We start from the raw sequence: 18,287 nt of genomic DNA, 5'->3' as shown, positions 1-18,287 counted from the left end.
CCCACCTGCTCAACTTACAACACATGGGGACGGCCTGCTCCTGGGCCTTTGAGACTTCCTTCTTTAATAACATCCAGCCTTCCTGGACTCCTTTGCCCTCCAGGACTGCCTCCCAGGGGACTCTGTTAACCAGACTCCTTAACAATCCAAAGTCTGCCCTTCTGAAGTTCAGGGTAGCGGTTCTGCTGACCCTTTTCTTTACTTCTCCAAGAATCGAGAACTCTATCATGTCATGGTCGCTGAGCCCAAGACAGCCTCCGACCACCATATCACCCACCAGGCCTTCTCTGTTCGTAAACAGCAGGTCCAGCGGGGCACCTCCCCTGGTTGGCTCGCTTACGAGCTGTGTCAGGAGGTTATCTCCCACACACTCCAGGAACCTCCGAGACTGCTTTCTCTCTGCTGTGTTGTATTTCCAGCAGGTATCTGGTAAGTTGAAGTCTCCCACGAGAAAAAGGGCTAGAGATTGCGAGACTTCAGCCAACTGCTTGTAGAGTACTTCATCTGTCTCCTCATCCTGGTTGGGTGGTCTATAACAGACTCCCACCAGGATATCTGCCTTATTGGCCTTCCCCCTGATCCTTACCCGTAAGCACTCAACCTTATCATTACCGTTGTTGAGTTCTAGACAGTCAAAACACTCTCTAACATACAAGGCTACCCCTCCACCGCTCCTTCCTTGCCTGTCCCTTCTAAAGAGCTTGTAGCCATCCATTGCACTGCTCCAGTTGTGCGAGTCATCCCACCATGTTTCCATGATGGTGACCACATCATAGTTTCCCTGGCGCACAGTGGCTTCCAACTCCTCCTGTTTGTTGCCCATGCTGCGTGCATTGGTATAAATGCACTTCAGTTGATCTATTGATCTCTTCTCCAACACAAACATGCTACCCCTAGGCTCAACCCTAGCAAGCTTGGTTTTATCCCCTTCCCCCTTCGTATCTAGTTCAAAGCTCTCTCAGTGAGGCTGGCTAACTCCTGAGCCAGAATCCTTTTCCCCCTTTGCAACAGGTGAACCCCATCTGTCTCCAGCAGGCCTGGTGCCATGTAAACTGCCCCATGATCAAAAAAAAGCAAAATTCCACCACTGGCACCAGCCTCTGAGCCACATGTTAATGAGATGGGACTTCCTGTTCCTTTCCATAGGTCTCCCAGCTACTGATGGGATGGAGGAAAAATACTACCTGCGCTCCTGATCCTTCAAGTAATCGCCCCAGTTCTCTAAAGTCCCTTTTGATTGTCTTTGCATCTCTCTCAGCTACCTCATCGCTGCCCACCTGAACAACCACTAGTGGGTAATAATTGGATCCTTTTACTAGCCTAGGGAGCTTCCTGGTAGTAGCTGGTCAAGTAATATATCCCATCGACCTGCAAGCCTTGCCTTTCCTGTGCTTGCCAGCCACTGTGGCTGCAACCATGCTGTCAATGGAACTTGTAAACATCAGAGAAACCTAGAGCTGAGTGTGCCATGGAAGATTATAAGAAAAAATCTTTACCTTCCATGACAGGCTTTCTGCACCATGCACTTAAAAAGTGCTCATACTCTTGATTTGTATTTTTCAGGAATTCAAAGCCTATTATCACATATGTTGATCTATTTTTGAAAATCTAGTCTTCAAGGGCAGTAGAACATTATCTCATCAGTAAGATTTCCTAGTTTACAGCTTTTTTTTTTTCCTGAAATAAGGTAATTCTTATGAAAATTCCATTAATAATTTTTAATGGTTGCTTTGAATTACAGGAACAACAGGCGTTATTTCTTCACCATTAAAATCTGAACTCACTCTTTTACAGAAAATGTAACTGAAACATGGATTGGGTTATACAGTAATAACACCCCCATTGTTTTTGAGTGGTCAGATAGCACCCCAGTAAAATTCTCTAACTGGCACAGCCAAGAACCTAACACCTTTCAAAGAACAGGACAACTCTGTGTTTCAGCACAAGGATCTGTAAGTTTCTTTCTCTTTTTTGAAAGAATGAGGCACTTTTATTTTAGCTCATAATAATCTATTTTCCCACTGTGCGTACTTTGTTTAAAACAGGACCTGTAGTATGACTTTGGTTTTTGATTCCTAATATATTCTTGTTGTGATAAATGCTATGTAGCCTTTAGAAACCGATATATTTTGCAGCGCTAATGTACAGAAAATTGATCATAGATTTTGAGCTTACGTTCAATAAAAAACATTGCATACATAAAGCTTGCCAAGTGGAAAAGAACAAATACGAGTAGGTATTTTGATAAAGACAAAGTAATTTAAAACCCAAGTAGTGTATATCATAATTTATGATGCATCAGTTCTGGTCTTGAAAGCTTCAAATTGATGTTTTGAAAAACTGTCAGCTATGCCTGTTTTATCTTCCTGTCAATACTTAAAAATTGTATGTAGCATCTTTCAAAAACAGACGGTAGTCTAGATCTACATAAAATTATAGAAGTTGACAGCAGTAAGATTGACCCCAAATCAGTCAGGTGGTGTAAAACCAGGAGTAATGTTCAAATAACACTATGTCCTGTCTTATCAATATTCCTGGCACTGTCAATTTTTTCATAATTTGGTCATAAATTTACTTTTACAATTAACAGTACTTAAATTCACTAATACATGACTCAAGTAGTACTGTAATACTTTTTTGTAAAGTATGTTTTGTCTAAGTGTGGAAACTGTATCAGAAAGAGTTTCTGTTGTCTCTCCAGTACTGGGTTGCAATCTTTAACTCATAGGAAAGCCAAAAAAATAACAGTGACCTGGAAAAACGGGTTCCCATTGGAAGCAGAAAATAGGACTTTAGTAAAATTATGGGGTTTAGATACACAAAACCATATTTTACTCAGTTTGCAAGGGTAAACAAATAAATGAAATGTAAAATACAAAGGAAAAGGAGGTTCAAGATAAAATTCTTCAAGCACTATTTTTGGTACATATCCAGTATGTATAGATGTCTGAAAACTCTATCATACAAACTTTGTAATATCTTGAGTAAGGACTGTTCAAATATAAAGAATAATATTATAAAGAACTATAATAGACAGGAAGAAAGTTCCTACCTGTTCTGAAAAGTTAGTGTTCTGGCATGGCCATAGTGTTAGTTAATTAAGATGCATTACATCCCAGAGAGTGATACAGAGAGACAAATCCTTTTGTATGATTGATTTGAAAAGTCCTGCTGACAATGCTGGTAGAAATGAATGGTCCATCTAAGTATAAATAAATTAATAAAGTGAGAAAAATTAACCTGTTTTTATTGAAAAGTTAAAATAGGATCGGGGGTGTAATCTAATGTGTGTATAGATATGCATGAGAATGTATGTACAGCATGTACTTCTTTTTATCCCTTAGGAGGGACATTGGGAGGTTAAAAAATGTGAAGACACATCTTTCTACATTTGCAAAAAAGCAGGGGAATTTAATACTGTCTCTCCTGAGCAGGAATCAAGTTGTCCAGAGGTAAGGGGTTTTGTTGGATGTTTGTTTTAGAGCCTTACTAATTAAATAGAGTTATATAAGAAAGCTCTAAATGTAGCTACGGAACATATGGATGTAAATAGATAATTTTAGTTTTTCATATTAAAGACATGCATGTTTTGCTAGGAAAAATCTCACTGTTTGCCTTAAAAGTATGTAAACTAAATTTTAATGTAAGATTAAAAGCTTTCCCAAGATGCCTTTCATGGCTTGTTGCATTGTCAGTGGTTGTGACCCAAGTTCCTATTTCTTTCTAGATCAGAAGTGAAAATGCTTTTGTCCACCATCTGTGCAAATAATGGCTGTTATATGATGCCTCATCCCACACATGGTTTTCATACATTGAAATGGAATGTCAGGGTGAAAAACAGTCGGTTTCATTGACACGTAGAGTGAACTCTTCCACTCACACACACATTCCTTTTGCTTTCAAACACAAATGGGAAGGAGCACAGCTATGTAAATAGGGCACTGCAACAGGTTTTCAGGCTTTCAGTCTCTGCATTCTGGTAGTAAAAGGTAACGTGTTAAAGTATGATTTTATTTGCCATTGGTTGCTTTTCACAGTGAAAAGAGCAAAAATTTTTTCAAAACTCTGGAGGAATTTTGTGAACCTCTTTTTCTATCAACAAAAACCTGCCTTCTCTAACTTGCTTTACTCTTTAGCTCGTTGCCTTCCTTTTTTAATTTCCCATCCTTTTTCTTGAGAAGCCAAGAAACACAACCAGTAGGAGGAACTGTTTCAGCAGTTGAAACAGAACTGAGTTGGATGCAGTCTTTCCCCAAATGTACAGTGGTCAGACCCAGTCTTCTGGTCATACCATTATGGAGGCAGAAGTTATTGCTTGGTTCCAGCTTAACACTTCCAGAAGTTCAGGGTAACTGCATTCGTTTCATTTGGACCAATGTATTTCATCACTCAAGAATTCTGTATGTTATTAGTGTAAGAAAGGTTTGTCACAGTCCTGACCATGTGAAAAATGTGCAGAGCACCAAGACCTGCAGTTGTAGTCAGGAGCTTGACAGCACTTCAGCTTCTAGTACCTCACAGGATTGAGACTCAAGAGATTGAGTCACTGGTCAGAAGTAGTTTGGTCTGCTCTGGCAAACTTCCTACTCAGGATTAATTTCTTCATGTTCATGTTTCACACCCTGTAAAAACATGTGCTGAACCCCGTTACAGTCCCTTGGTTTCAATACATCCTTTTCTTTCTAATGTGAAAAAAGTTATATTCATTTAATCAGAAGAAGTCTGGACTAAGCTTACTCAAAGCTATGTTTGGTTTCAGACATTTTGTCTTGACAACTCACCCTCTTTTAACATTCAGTGTATTTGTTGCTGCTAGTTATTGACCTAATTTTCCAGGGTTAAGTCTTTATTTCATCCAGATTTACCTTTTTCCCCCCATTTTTCTGTTGCTGACTTGCCTTAAATGCATAGAATATCTATTGGCATTTCTCACATTTGATCTTCTGCTTTGTTAACCTCGTACTGTCATTCATGTTGGATTGCTAGCAGATTCTCAGGGAGCTTTGGCCTCGGGCACAGTTGTTTGCTTTTCTAAAACTTTATAGTCTTATGTGTTATTACTAGGCTTTCATCTTGTGTTGATTTTATGACTTGTGCATCAGATGAACTAGCCTTTAACATTTTCTGTGGTTCTGCTTATTGCAGTTTTTGCACTATGTCCATATCAAGTTACCAGAAACCTGAGCTGTTTTTTTCCTACGCTTCTGTCATCCTAAGACATAAAAAGTGCTAAGCACTTTCTTCCTTTAGCAGGTCAACTATTCTTTTTTCCTAGTCAGCAGGCTATTACTGAGAATAAATATTTTATTGCAAGGGTGAGGTTCTCTGGGCAGTTTTCCCCAACACTGAAATAACAGTTTTAAACAGTTTCTTTCAACCAGCTTTTGAAAGAGGTTGTGGAGCTGTCAGCTGCTTATAATTGAGTGGGAGGTTTCTGTGTGCAGAACTGACTGTATTTGTACTGGTGACTTTCTCTGGTCTTCCACACTTTAATTAGTGCGTCAAAAGATAACAGTTCAATACTAAATCAAGCATGTGCCTTTGTGGCTGTTGTAACTGAAGAGAATTGTACTTTCAAGAAGAGAGTTGCTATTAAGACTACAAAACCTCGTAAAGAGCAGAAAGGCAGCTGCTTGGAATAAGGGCCCATTTGGCCTCATGTTCTGCCTCCCACAGGTGGCTGCAAGTGATGTTTGGGGAAGAGCAGGACAGGGCAAATACAGATACTGCTTCCCCCAGCCTTCCCTTGACCTCCAGCCATTCAGGGGATTTCCTGAGCCTTTTAAGATTTGTGCATCTATCAGCCTGCTTTGGGTATCCCCTCCATGTGCCTGTCTGGTTTCCCCTTGAACTCATGTGAACTCTTTGCTTTTGCAACATTACTTAGTGAGGAGATCTATAAACCTACTACACTTTGAATGAAAAAATGCCACCTTCTTACCATGTTGAACCTTCCTTTTGCTGGCTTAGCTTTGTTCGTGGTCCCCAAGGTCTTGTATTGAAGTAGTCACCCACCTTCACGGCACTCACTGTTTTGTAGACCTGTGTCATACCTGCCTAAGGCATCTCCTTTTTCCAGGCTGAAGAGTCCCAGCCTGCTCGGTTACTCCTTATGTGGAAGCAGCTCCATACATTTCATTATCCTTTATGCCCTTCTTTTCTAATATCCTTTTCTGGGATTGGGGGTCAGAACTCCAAAAGACGGCAAAAAGTGAATTTAAAAGGCCAGAGTAACCTTCTCTGTTCTTGCTCTCCTCACAGTTCTTAAGGTTCAGTTTGTCTTTTTGACTGAGCTGATGTTTCATGGAACTCAACCGTTATAACCCTCAAATCTCATTCCTGCATGGTGGGAGTGAGATAGCTGTCCCTCTCACTTCATACATGAAATGATTGTGGGGTGCAGAGGAGGTCCCCATGTACATCACTTCATATCTATCCGTACAAAATGCCATCTGCCATTTTATTGACCAATTATTCAGCCTTTTAAGTTTGGAATTTCTCAATCTGTGTTTGCCCTCAATGCAAGTTTATCGGCATCCAGTTACTCCACAATTTTGTTAATTTTTTTGAAGTAAAGATTAGTGTCAAATTACTTTACTCCAGCACCAAGAAAGCTTTAAGAGGAAGGTTATGCAGTGCCATTTGCTCAAGATTAAAATATCTGAGAGGTTAGGATGGTTGTGTTTGCTTCATTTGAACCAGTGCATTTATTACGCAAGAATTCCAGCTGAAGGAAACGAGACGTTTGCTGTTTCTTACTTGCATCCCCATAGAGGAGTTTTTGGTCAATATTTAGCCCTCTTCCAGCCCCCACATTCCCTAGTTCCAGCACACATCAAAGTGAAAGCAGCGTTGCTGTGTACCCCATGGGACTGCCGAGAGCCCGCTGGGTCCCCAGGAACTGCAGAGGCCTCGGCATCTGCCAACACGTTTTTCCCCGCGGGGAAGTCCCAGCTCATTGGTACAGAGACAGGGAAGAGCATCAACCCAGCTTATTTTTGTTTGCAAAGGCAGCGTCTGAGCAATGCATACATGTTGTTCGTCGGTGAAACCACAGAAATTCGTAGTACAGCTTGTTTTGCTGCTGTGCCTTCGTGCCATACGAAGGGCTTTGCCCAGGTGTCTTCCAAGCACTGAAGGGGGGTGATAGTAAATGGCAGCAGAGCTGTCAGCTACCTGGCAGCAAACACACTCCTAACTAGAAGGTGAAATCTGCCTCCCCGTGTTCAGCAGGGCTGAAGGATGTGCATAAGGTTTGATTGCTGTCCTGAATAGGTCTGCAGCATCTTCTTGTGCATTTTATTGTACCTGAGGATGGATAGCAGAAAAAGAGCTTATCTGTTTCCTCTTTTTTCTCTTTTTGCTGTTAATGTTGCTGTCAAGCAGTACCCGCCTGGGTGCTGTGCTTGCTCCCTGTTGTGCTGCTTTGCGATCTCCTCTGCAAGCAGCACCTCCCTCATGGAAGAGGCAAAGTGAGATTGGCTGGTTCTGTCTGTGTGTGGCTTCAAGTTTAGACAGAAATGGTTTATTATCTCTTTATTTTCTTGATTATTTAAAACACTCAAGCAGGATGACCAGGCAGGTACACCACGTGAACCCACAGAGGCAGAACTCACACCAGTCCTGGTAGCATCTTCTGGACACTTAGAGATGAATAATAAGAAATAAAAGATTAATAATAAGAAATAAGGCAGGCTGACCACTGACTGGGTGTTCTGGCTTATCTGATAAACCATGAAAATGTGTCATTTTAATTCTGAATTTTTAGAGTAGGATGATTGTTAATTAAAAAAAATTTCTTTTTTTGGAAGTTCTATTTGAAAATGAGAAAGGGAGCTGAGAAAAGGAAGAAACTAGAGAGCACTGCTGTATAAAACGCCAGTAATTTCTGGAATTAATATTTCTGTTTACAGTTGCAGACAATGGGCAACTGTAATCCTTTTTGATCCTTTTTTTTTTTTGTAACAACTTAACTGGGTCTGACATGGCAGTGTTTACCCTGCACTTCAGGTATTGGATATGAGCAATGAGTTTCCACAAGTAGAAAACAACAAGTGCTACTACACGCTTCATGCCAAGCAGATGGCTGTCTGAGGGGCCTGGCTTACCACCCCAACACCCAGTCAGTAAAACAATATTTGAAGTATAAAACTGAAACAAAAGGAGTATGTGAGGAGAGTGCCTTAACTCTTGCCCACATTTTTGTCATACCCATTAAAGATGTTCTCGTGTGTGTGTGTGAGGCCAGTTTCTTGCACAGTTTAAGGATTTAAACTTTTAAACTTTGGTTAAATTTACCCATGTTTTCAGTGACCTTGAGGGTAACTACTTTTGGACCACAGTCGAAAGGAAAAAGGCTATAGGGACGTCAGTGATGATCAGACAGAAAGTACAAAAGGGAAGCAAGTTTTTAACTATATAATAAGTAATAATCTATAAAATAATGTTCATTTCTTTTAAGGGATGGGAAAGACATGGTGGATATTGTTACAAAATCGACAGTACCCCTCGAAGTTTTGAACATGCTTCCAGTGGTTATTTCTGCCCATCTGCACTTGTATCAGTTACAAACAGGTAGTTAATCCTATGAGACAGTGTGAAGATACCTCTAACAAGAGCTGTTCTAACTTTAGAAAGTGTTGCATGGCAAAAGATATTACCATTATACTATTTGTGTGAGAGGCAAGCATAATTACTAACATTGGCTAAAATCAAAGGTGTGCTTTGCTTTATTCTTTAATTGAAAATAAATTTAGTAAAAAGCAATTTTTAGGCTAATAAACAGAGTAGTGTGCGTACATGAGCATGTAGGAATCTAAACAAAATGCTTTCTACAGAGGTATGTAACATCTTTAAGAAACTTTATCAGCGTACTTGGAAACTATACTGAAAAAATAAAATATATTTCATTTTTATAATCAGAATATTTAAAATTTTAATGCAAATCAGTTAATATTTTATAAATGTTTCTATTTATGTATGCATTTTATGTGAGTTCTCAGCAAATAGGGGGAGAAAGTAAATGTTTGAAAGCATTTGAGGTCTGTCTTCCCTTGCTTTGTTCCTATTTACCTGTATTCCAGCTTCAGCAAAGGCTTTCACCTCTGCAGATGTCAGATGCTTGGGTTTTCTCTGATCTCTTTGTGATTTACTCTATATGTTTGATTCCCATTAAAGTTTATGACCTACTTATCGATATATTACATACATACGTTAATCTCCACATATTTACTGTAAAAAAAACCCAAAACCTTGAGGAAATCTTCCCTCTCTTCAGGACGGTGGGAAGTACTGTAACCACCAGCAGTCAGATGACTGATACCTAGAAATTTTAGGAAAACACCGGCTACCCCACATAAGGTTTTACATTGATGGGAGTTTGGCCTGCAGTATGGTTTCAGGATTGCGCACAATGCATACAGCGCAGTACTGCATAGGGGAGGGTAAAGGACAAATTCTTGCAGCTGAGCATTTGCATCTCCGATGTCATAGGGAGCTGAGGGCAAGCTGCACATCACTGGAAGCAGAGGCTTCTGTCTTATTCTGCTTATTTCTTTTTATTTTATTTTTGCTGGGTGTAGCCATCACTGTTTATTATGTTAGTTCCCAGTTCCAATGTTGGAGTGGCAAAGGAAGCTAGTTGTTAGTTTAGGTTTGGGGTTTTTTTTGCTTTTTATTTTTTAATTACTGCTGAGGTTTGTTGTTCTGGTGAGAAAAATGCAAAACCTTTTCAGTGTATTGATCCTAAAATATTCATTAAAAAGTAGGTTGTAGAGGAAGGAGAGTTGATAAAAAAAAGAGAACCTGCAGAGGAAATGAAAATTAAAGTCCTCAGTCACTCTCAGTGTTACAGATACTTTCAGTTTTTTACATTAATGTAATCCTTATGGTATTTAGCCGTTCTTTTCACAGTGTGTAAAACCAAGAAGTTGTATAAGTCTTTATCAAACTGGGAATTTACTTTGCTCTATATATTTTCATAGGAAACTGAATAAAAGTGCTCATAAACTGAAGCATTTTTGTATAATGGTATACCAATTATATCTGAATAAATTATGTTTAAGTGACAGTTATTACTTGCAAAAAGGTGCAAATCTCTCACATAACTTTAATGAAGAAATTAAAGAAGGTAAAAGTGACTCCACCTATAGTGAGATCTGCTAGTGCTTTTGAGTCCTTCAGCTCTGGTTTCCTAGTGCTAGTTTGTGTCTCCAGTTCCAGTAGGATACTTCTGTGCAGAGCTTTTTCTTCTCTTTCTTCTGCAGCTTTTTCAGACCCTGCTACCTTTTATCCTTCATACAAGGAGTTTCTTATTTTTATTTGTGCATCGTTAATGTATTCTGTCTTTACATCTGGTAGTTCAGGCATTGAGCTTATAAGACCTAAATGTACTGTTTCTTCTATGTGCCCAAATGCTGAAAAAAAATAGGGAAAAATTGTGCTTTATGCTACAGACTTGTGCCTGAAGTTCAGCCTTCTATAAAGTAAATTAAGAACCTCATATATATTTTTCTCTTCTTGCCTAATTTAAATGATTTCATGAGAGCTCTTCATTGAAATACCAATTGACCTATTTTATATATATCTAATAAACTTTTTGCCTTGATTATTTTATTAAGGTTTGAACAAGCTTTTATCAACAGCATGATCCATAGCATGGTAACATCTGAGAGAACTTATTTTTGGATAGGATTGCAAGACCTTAACAACACAGGAGAATACTTTTGGCTAAGTACAGCAGGAAAGAATCGCTCCATGAGCTACACAAACTGGAACAAGTACCAGCCACGTGAGTAACATGCTGATAAAAACAAAAGAAGTGGCTTGGAGGAGGGCAGTGCGCTCTCTTCCCCCTGCCAGCAGTGGCTTAGCAGTGACTGAAGAGTCCCTGTCCTTTCCTGCCTGCATGGTCAAGAGAGCAGAGAGATAGGCTTACATTTTCTGCCGACTCTGTAGCTTCCTACCATGGATTGAGTTAGATGAGTTAGCAGTTGTGGAGGAGCCGGAGCTCCCTTCCCCACTTTCCACCTGGGTGCTGTTATTGTGGGCTCCCTGGCTGTGGCAGGATGCAGGATGTCGCTCCTCCCACCCTCCGGTGTGGCGGGAGGGAAAATGAACAGCCATGCTCTCCTTGCAGATGCATTCCAGCTAGTCCCTGAAATTTTTCTTTTTCTGTGAGATGTTTTCCATACATTTCTTTATGGCCTTTTCAAGGAGGTCATCAGGGCTTCCTGAGACTCCAAGCAAAAGCTCCCGGACAAGTAATGAATCTTATACAGTAGCAGTCATGGTTTGTAATATGCATTTTATATGAAAAAAAGAGGGCAGAGATTGCCTTAGATGCATTTCTGTCAATAAAGAGCCCTGTGTGGAAGTCTCTTCTTCCCTTTTACTTTGCTGATATTTGGTTTGCTTGTTTGATTTTGTTTTATAGTAATCCAACAGAAAACATTCCAATAAAACAAAAAAATGAAAAAATGAAATAACTTGTTCAACCTTAGAAACGTAAACCTCTTAGCAATACCTGACAATAGAGACATAATAATATAGACATTCCATTTCACTAATTCCTTTTCGGTTTTTGGACTCTTTCCATTTATTGCTATACTACTTGCAGTTTGCAAAAGTACTATTTTAAATCCTGTTTCATCTCCTGCATTTTGTGAGCGGAGCCCTTCATCATGGTTCATTTTACAAGCTCAAGTTGGCCAAGACAGGTTTATAAACTGGTTGCTGACCAGAGAATTTGCTACTTTTGTAAGTTCATTGAGGTTTTATCCAGAACCTGATGCCAATAAAACAGTCACTTCACCAAACATTCACAAAATTCAAATGCTTTTTTCTGATACTCAACACTTATTGCCCTGTCTAGGTCATTCTGGAGGATGTGTGGCTATGCGAGGGCAGCAACCCATTGGTTATTGGGAGGTGAAAAGCTGTAAGAACTTCAAAGCAATGTCAATTTGCAAGCAAAAAATCAATTCTTACGAAGAACCTGAACTTACTTTTCAAAAACATTTGAGTTCCTGCTATTTTGGATGGGAGTCGGAACCTCATCTGCTCAGCTGCTACAAGGTACCTGACAAACTTGCTTTGAATTTTTCCAATTCTACATCAGCTTAGGATACACCATTCCTAAAATATTTTTGATAAAGCATTATTTCTTCCACTCAACAAGCAAAAGGTAATTGTTCCCTTCCTTCATTGCATTTTAAAGTGAGTCAAAGTCTTAAGAAACAGAACTATACTTGGAATATAAATTACTTTTCTGTAGGAAAAACTGCAAATATTTATTTTTATGCATTTCTGAAACAAGTGGTCTCCAAAATCAACTACATTTATGACAGTGTTTATTTTATTGCAGATATTTCACAATGAAAAAGTTCTGATGAGAAGAACATGGCATGAAGCAGAAGCATTATGCCAAGATTTTGGAGCACATCTTGCTAGTTTTAGCCATATCTATGAAGAGATATTTTTAAACAATTTATTATATACAATTTTTGATAGGTAAATATATTTTTTACACCAACAAGATTTATCTTAATCATACTAATATGTAAAAATAAGCTGCAGTTTAGGTTCCTCCATCCTCTTTACTAGTGGCTGAAAAAGTCTCTAACATGAACTTAGAAATGGGTGAAAAGAACTGTACAGCAACACTGTAATGTCGTTGTTTTTGAAGATGATCTTTGTAGTAGATGTCGAGCAACTGTTAATGTCAAGGTGATATTCTTGTGAGTTAACATTCCCCATTGAAATGGAGATTTGGCAATTTTAATCCTATTTTAAATGTTTTAATCTTTAAAAATACAGTTTAACATTTTAGTAGGAAAACCAGGGTTTACTTCAAAGATACTAAAAAGTTAAGAAATGCATACAGAATTATATATTGAATTCGAGAAGAAATTAATATGGATATTTGCACTATTTAAAAAATAATTTCTGAAATAGCTAAGGAAAAAGTGCATGAGAAATGTTTTCTTTGTTTCCATCATAGGACAGAAGAAAGACAGTTCTGGATTGGATTTAATAAAAGAAACGTGCTTTCTGGAGGGACGTGGCAGTGGTCTGACAGAACACCTGTAACTATCTGTATACTATATATTTCAGTAACCTTTCAAGTCGTATCTGAGCATAAGTTGAAAAAATAAGCCTTGTGAGCAAATGTTGGCCAGGAAAACTGGTTTTCATGTCCACATACTTCATTTAAAGTAATTGTTACAATAGGATGAGTAGTACACTACTATTAAAATAGCAGGTGTGCAAAAGGGCTGTGCAACTGTGAAAGGATGGGAGGATTATAACGATTTGCAGAAGTGTGCTTTCCTGCAAAGCATGGTGCGTTTAGCCCAGGACGAGGCATATGCAGAGTGAACACGTGTGGTTGTATTTAAGTATACATATTTACATATATGTGCACACACATTGGAAAGCCTTAGAGCTGTGCTTCCATGCATTATTTGTTGTATGGCTGCATGCCTGCAGGTTCATGCCTGCATGTCTTTCCTTTTTAATACCACTTTTGATTTTGCATCCTTGAAGAACTTGGTGCCACATAGAACACTAATGGTAAGTAGGTGGGATTTAAACATCCAGCAACTGAAGAAGGGACAGTTTTTAAGCTGCAATTGTTTTTCAGCCATAACAAATAGTGCCAGCTCTACCACCATTACTTAACTGATTTCAGAATGCAAGAGCAAAGTTCAATCATGCAACATGTTGAACCAAAGCAAAGGCTGTTAGATGTGGGCAACTACTGCTAATCATGTCAAAAAATTGTTAGGTTTCATAGCTATTCAATTATTTTTACGAAGAAGGAGTCTGCTATAAGATGGGAAAGTTGAACAGGACGTTGAGAGAACATGAATGTGGACCCTATTTTTTGGATTTTACTACCATAATTTAGGTGGTCCTCTAGTTGTTGCTTATGATGTTCTGACCACACAGATATCTACAAATCCTTCCTTTTTCTCCATAATGGGATTTTGAAATGCTTCATCCTGGATTGTCAGTGAAAGATAATGAATGTGCTGCTTTCAGGTTGTATCTTCGTTTTTGGAGAGCAAGTATATTGAAGATGACTCAAGAAACTGCGCTGTGTTCAAAGTAAATAGAACGGTCTTTCCAGCACACTGCAGTGAAAAGCGTGAGTGGATATGCAAAATACCAAAAGGTGAAGTGTTAATTAATACACATTGTCTATTATACCCATTACTTGCAATTCAGGAGAGACAAGGAAAAAAAATACCTAAAGGTCTGTGTGTTAGCCACACCTACTCATTTGTCTTCTGTGTGAAGTCATGGCAAAGCTATATGTGCCCACTAGGGTTTGTTGGCCAGTTAACAGGTATAATGTGTTCACTGAGTTTAAAAATGGATAGCAATGATTAGCAGTTAGTTAGCAGGAGTTAATCAAAGTTCTTATTTATAAAGGTTATTTAAAATGTATTTTAATAAGCGTGGCAATTTTTTTCTTTTATTCCATGTTTAACTCCTTTTTTTGTCCTGAACAAGAATAGCAGTATTCTTCATGATTTTGATTAAATCCTTACTGTGTGGAGAAAGCAATTCCAGTGAAATATCTCTTTTCATTCTTAATCAACCATGTTTTAATTTATTTACGTATTTTTTGCAGGTGTTAAACCAAAGAATCCAAATTGGTACATAGCTGGTATGAAAACATTTTCTTTTTTTTACATCTTGAAACATTATAACTTGGAAATACAATTTAAGCCATTGGTAAAAATAAGAATAACTAAAATGTTCTGAGTTAAAAATGTACATTAAGGAACTCTGTGGGGACTTGTTGCTACAGATCGAAATCTGCCACTCTTTTGTTCAAGAACATTGAAACGTCACATATGACTTTGGTTAGGTAAAGAAAGTTTGCTAGTAATAAGCACAGGAGTTTGATAACCTCTCCTTCACGTTGAATCTGCCTTTTTGCAAAGGTGGCAACTCTCTTAATATTACTGCAGTATCACAGGAGAGAATATTTTTTTAAAAATTGACTCATAGCTTTTTTTTCATAAATTGATATGTTAAATACGGTTCTGCTGTTAGTTGTCGCATATTTGTCTTCTGACATGTGGCTGAAGGTGGGCCACCAGGGTCACAAAGAATGAGACTTGCAATGAGTTTTTACCCCTGCACGCCACTGACTCTTTTGCTTGTTTTCTAGAACTGCCATGGACATATTATCAAGGAGCAGAATATCTTTTCCATGTCAGTCCTACGGACTGGAAAACCTATGAGTTTGTCTGTGTCTGGCTTCGCAGTGGAATGGCAACAATAAATTCTTCTGGTGAACAAGCCTTTATTCAAAACAAAATTAAGAAGGTAAGCAAAACTACCCCTTTGAAAAAATAAACCCCCAGGCAGTAACTGGCTATTTTCTGCTGCATCTTTTGGAATATCTGGTTGCCTGTTGCTCCAGGTAGTATCCGAAAGACGTTTGACTTCAGAAATAATTCTCTTGCTGTCTTCATTTCCCACATCCCTCCCAGAAGGCATATTTAGCCAAAGAAGTTGGTACCATTTCAGAGTCTGCAGAATCATCTCTGCTAATGAGCAAGTCGGTCAGTCTGCCTCAAAGACCCAAGAGGAGCAAAAACCAGCTTCCTATCCCAAAGTTATGAAAGTAGTTAGGGGTAAAGAGAAAGGTTTGTTCCACATGTGGTGTGCATCCTTCTCTGTTTCTTCTTCTTCCTCCACGCCTCCATGACCAGGGAGACCCATTGCGGTTCCTCAGGCATTCATGCTGTGGTTCTGCATCCACTGGGACATCTCCTGATCCTGCACAGTTTCACAGTTGTGCTCCGTTCCCATTCAGTAACTTGCAGCTAGTTTTCAGGTAGCAGGTAGCAATACCAAGGGACATTTCAGTGGGTATATTAGCACGAGGTGAGCATGAGTCCAGATGTTAGAAACAGTCTTCAGAGGTTAAATCTTCAACCTGATATTTGAAAGGTTATTCTTGGGGAGAGCTGGCCAAGAATGAAGAATTACGAATTTCCCTGCCCCTTAATTAAATCTAGAGATTTAAACCATAGAGGTGGGGGCTTATGACCTTGCAGAATAGATGACCTTTTCCTCTGCATATGGCAGCTTGGGCAACGTTCCCATGTGTTCACACATTTGTGTGATGCCTCTTGAATTAAACCCCTTTGTGACTATGGATTTTTATATGGGAAAAGAGACATCTGCCTTTAAATTTCCTCCTCTGGATGAAAGCAGAATTTCTGTAGAACCACTCCGATGTAACAAACAGATTTGAAGCTGAGAAATGGCTGTAGAAGCAGATGAATTCCCAAGAAACTAAGTCTGTTTCTTTTACATGTTCTCTGTAATAGCCCGGTGGGTCCCTAAGTGATTGTAACCAGTTTCCGGCAGAAGCAGGAGTAACGATGCCAATCACCAAAATAATACTCAGCAGCTGGAATAAACTTTGCATGTGTTGTTGGAAAACTTGGTCAAAATTTCTTAGCATGGAATTTGAAATCACATTTTTCACTATTTCTTTAAAAACTGTAGTGTGTAGGCTGAGTGTCGTCATTAGAAAACTCAAGCTCAGGGGCTAAGCAATACCAAATCAGACAGATTCCTGAGTCTCTTCTTTGTCAGAAATGTCTATTTTCTTCATTTGATATTGTTATATAAGCTGTAAGCTGGTGAAATCCTAACTGTAACTGCAAGGACAGTGTGGCTGCCACAACATAGGCTGCACTCCAGTTCTTTCTGGGGAAAAAAAGAAGAAATGCTTCTCAGAGACAGGGTGGCTTTTCCAATCTCCGGAACATTCACAACTTTTTTTTTTTCTTGTTGACTTTTTCCCAAAGACCCCAAAACTGTACCACTGAGTGGCTAACCCTGAAGGTGAAGGCAGCTCATAGTTTAAGGCAGAATGAAGTCAGCACAGCAATAAGTGGCTGTTTGAATTACATTATTTCTGTGACTTTTCCGTAATACTTGGCCTTTTAGGAGTAGAGGTCTAGACCCTTTCATGAGACCAGCAATCAGTCTGGAAAGCACCTCTAGGAATCTTTTTATGAGCTACACAAAGTCAGTAAATGTGCATAGAAAACATTTTGGAAACAGTAAGGACCAGCAGTATATTAATGCTAAAAGAAGTATTTGCTATTATCTGTTTTTAGGAGTTGGGGAAAAAAAAATTCTGGCCTAAGACCACAACCCTTTTCAAGCCAGATAGGCTGTAAATTCCTAAAACTGTAAATTCCTAAATTACAGAAGATACATCAGCAATCCAGTGGAAACTGGGGACTAAATCATGCTCTACTTACATGAATAATCTTACTGAAGTGACATAAATTAACACGGGCAGGATTTAGCACCCGTTCTTCCCACTGGAACCCAACGAAGATGATAATCACCTGAATACAAACAGAGCCTGATTTTAGGGGTTTGTTAATGCTTTAATAAGAGGGCAACAACAGTTAAACATATGGCAAAACATTTTTTTTTGTAGCTATCGAATAGTGATGTTCATTGGTGGATTGGATTACAAGCAGAAAACCTCAGCGATGAATTTCGGTAAGAATACCTACACTTCAGCTGCTCTGTTTACAGGCTGCCATTCAGCCTGATGGACTAAAATGGTTTGATGACAGAGAGGGATGTTCAAGAGACAACTTCAGTTCTCATGTAAATATAATTCAGAATATATTACACTTCATTTATCGCCATGTTAGTCTTTCTTCTAAAGGGTATAAAAGGTACAAGCAAAAGACATGAGTATCAACATTGTGGTTGTCTGTTTTTTTTAAAGCTTAGTTAATAAAGGGGCACTTTCTACCCTGTATGTGCTTACAAAGACATTTAACGGAGGTTGTATTTTTAGGTAAGGGTAGGAAAAAGTGTAACTACACTCTTAACGTTTCTGTGCAGCTGGAGAGATGAATCACCAGTAACATACCAGAACTGGGATGAAGAGAGGGAGAGAGATCTGCTGAAATCAGGGAAAAGATGTGGCTTCATTTCATCACAAACAGGTTTACTTTATATTTCTTTTTGTTGCAGGAGTTGTGAGTTGATTCTGTTGTTGGCCAAAGGGGTTATATTTTAATTGCTTTCAAGAGAAATGCAATCCATATTACATGGTCCTGTATTACATAGTGATGTCACATGGTTATAATTTGCGTAACTGCTTTTATGGTTTAGAAAAGAATATTAAAATATCTGAATATGCTCAGAGACTAGGGTTATAGGATTTAATAGTTCCAGCACTCTAATGTCAAAATACAAACATTCCACTGATACTGAATCTT

The 18,287-nt window shown here is 38.8% G+C and overlaps 1 protein-coding gene across 2 annotated transcripts in view; it reads left to right on the top strand.

The window, feature by feature from the left end:
- The window catches only part of PLA2R1 (phospholipase A2 receptor 1), a 46,726-nt gene that overhangs the window by 13,758 nt on the left and 14,681 nt on the right, over positions 1-18,287 (top strand). Inside the window, exons 8-19 of one of the 2 annotated variants that reach the window (XM_075093279.1) lie at positions 1,795-1,952; positions 3,345-3,452; positions 8,462-8,574; positions 10,620-10,789; positions 11,873-12,075; positions 12,365-12,510; positions 13,001-13,085; positions 14,044-14,149; positions 14,639-14,674; positions 15,185-15,342; positions 17,489-17,553; positions 17,908-18,011. In XM_075093279.1, coding sequence (XP_074949380.1) covers positions 1,795-1,952; positions 3,345-3,452; positions 8,462-8,574; positions 10,620-10,789; positions 11,873-12,075; positions 12,365-12,510; positions 13,001-13,085; positions 14,044-14,149; positions 14,639-14,674; positions 15,185-15,342; positions 17,489-17,553; positions 17,908-18,011 — 1,452 coding nt within the window. Of the gene's footprint in view, positions 1-1,794; positions 1,953-3,344; positions 3,453-8,461; positions 8,575-10,619; positions 10,790-11,872; positions 12,076-12,364; positions 12,511-13,000; positions 13,086-14,043; positions 14,177-14,638; positions 14,675-15,184; positions 15,343-17,488; positions 17,554-17,907; positions 18,012-18,287 lie in introns of both variants that reach the window. The other variant, XM_075093278.1, reaches the window with a different exon arrangement.

The sequence above is a fragment of the Phalacrocorax aristotelis genome, chromosome 5 (genome assembly GCF_949628215.1).
Source record: "Phalacrocorax aristotelis chromosome 5, bGulAri2.1, whole genome shotgun sequence".
Classification (NCBI taxonomy): Eukaryota; Metazoa; Chordata; class Aves; order Suliformes; family Phalacrocoracidae; genus Phalacrocorax; species Phalacrocorax aristotelis.
This window is presented reverse-complemented; position numbering and strand designations above follow the sequence as displayed.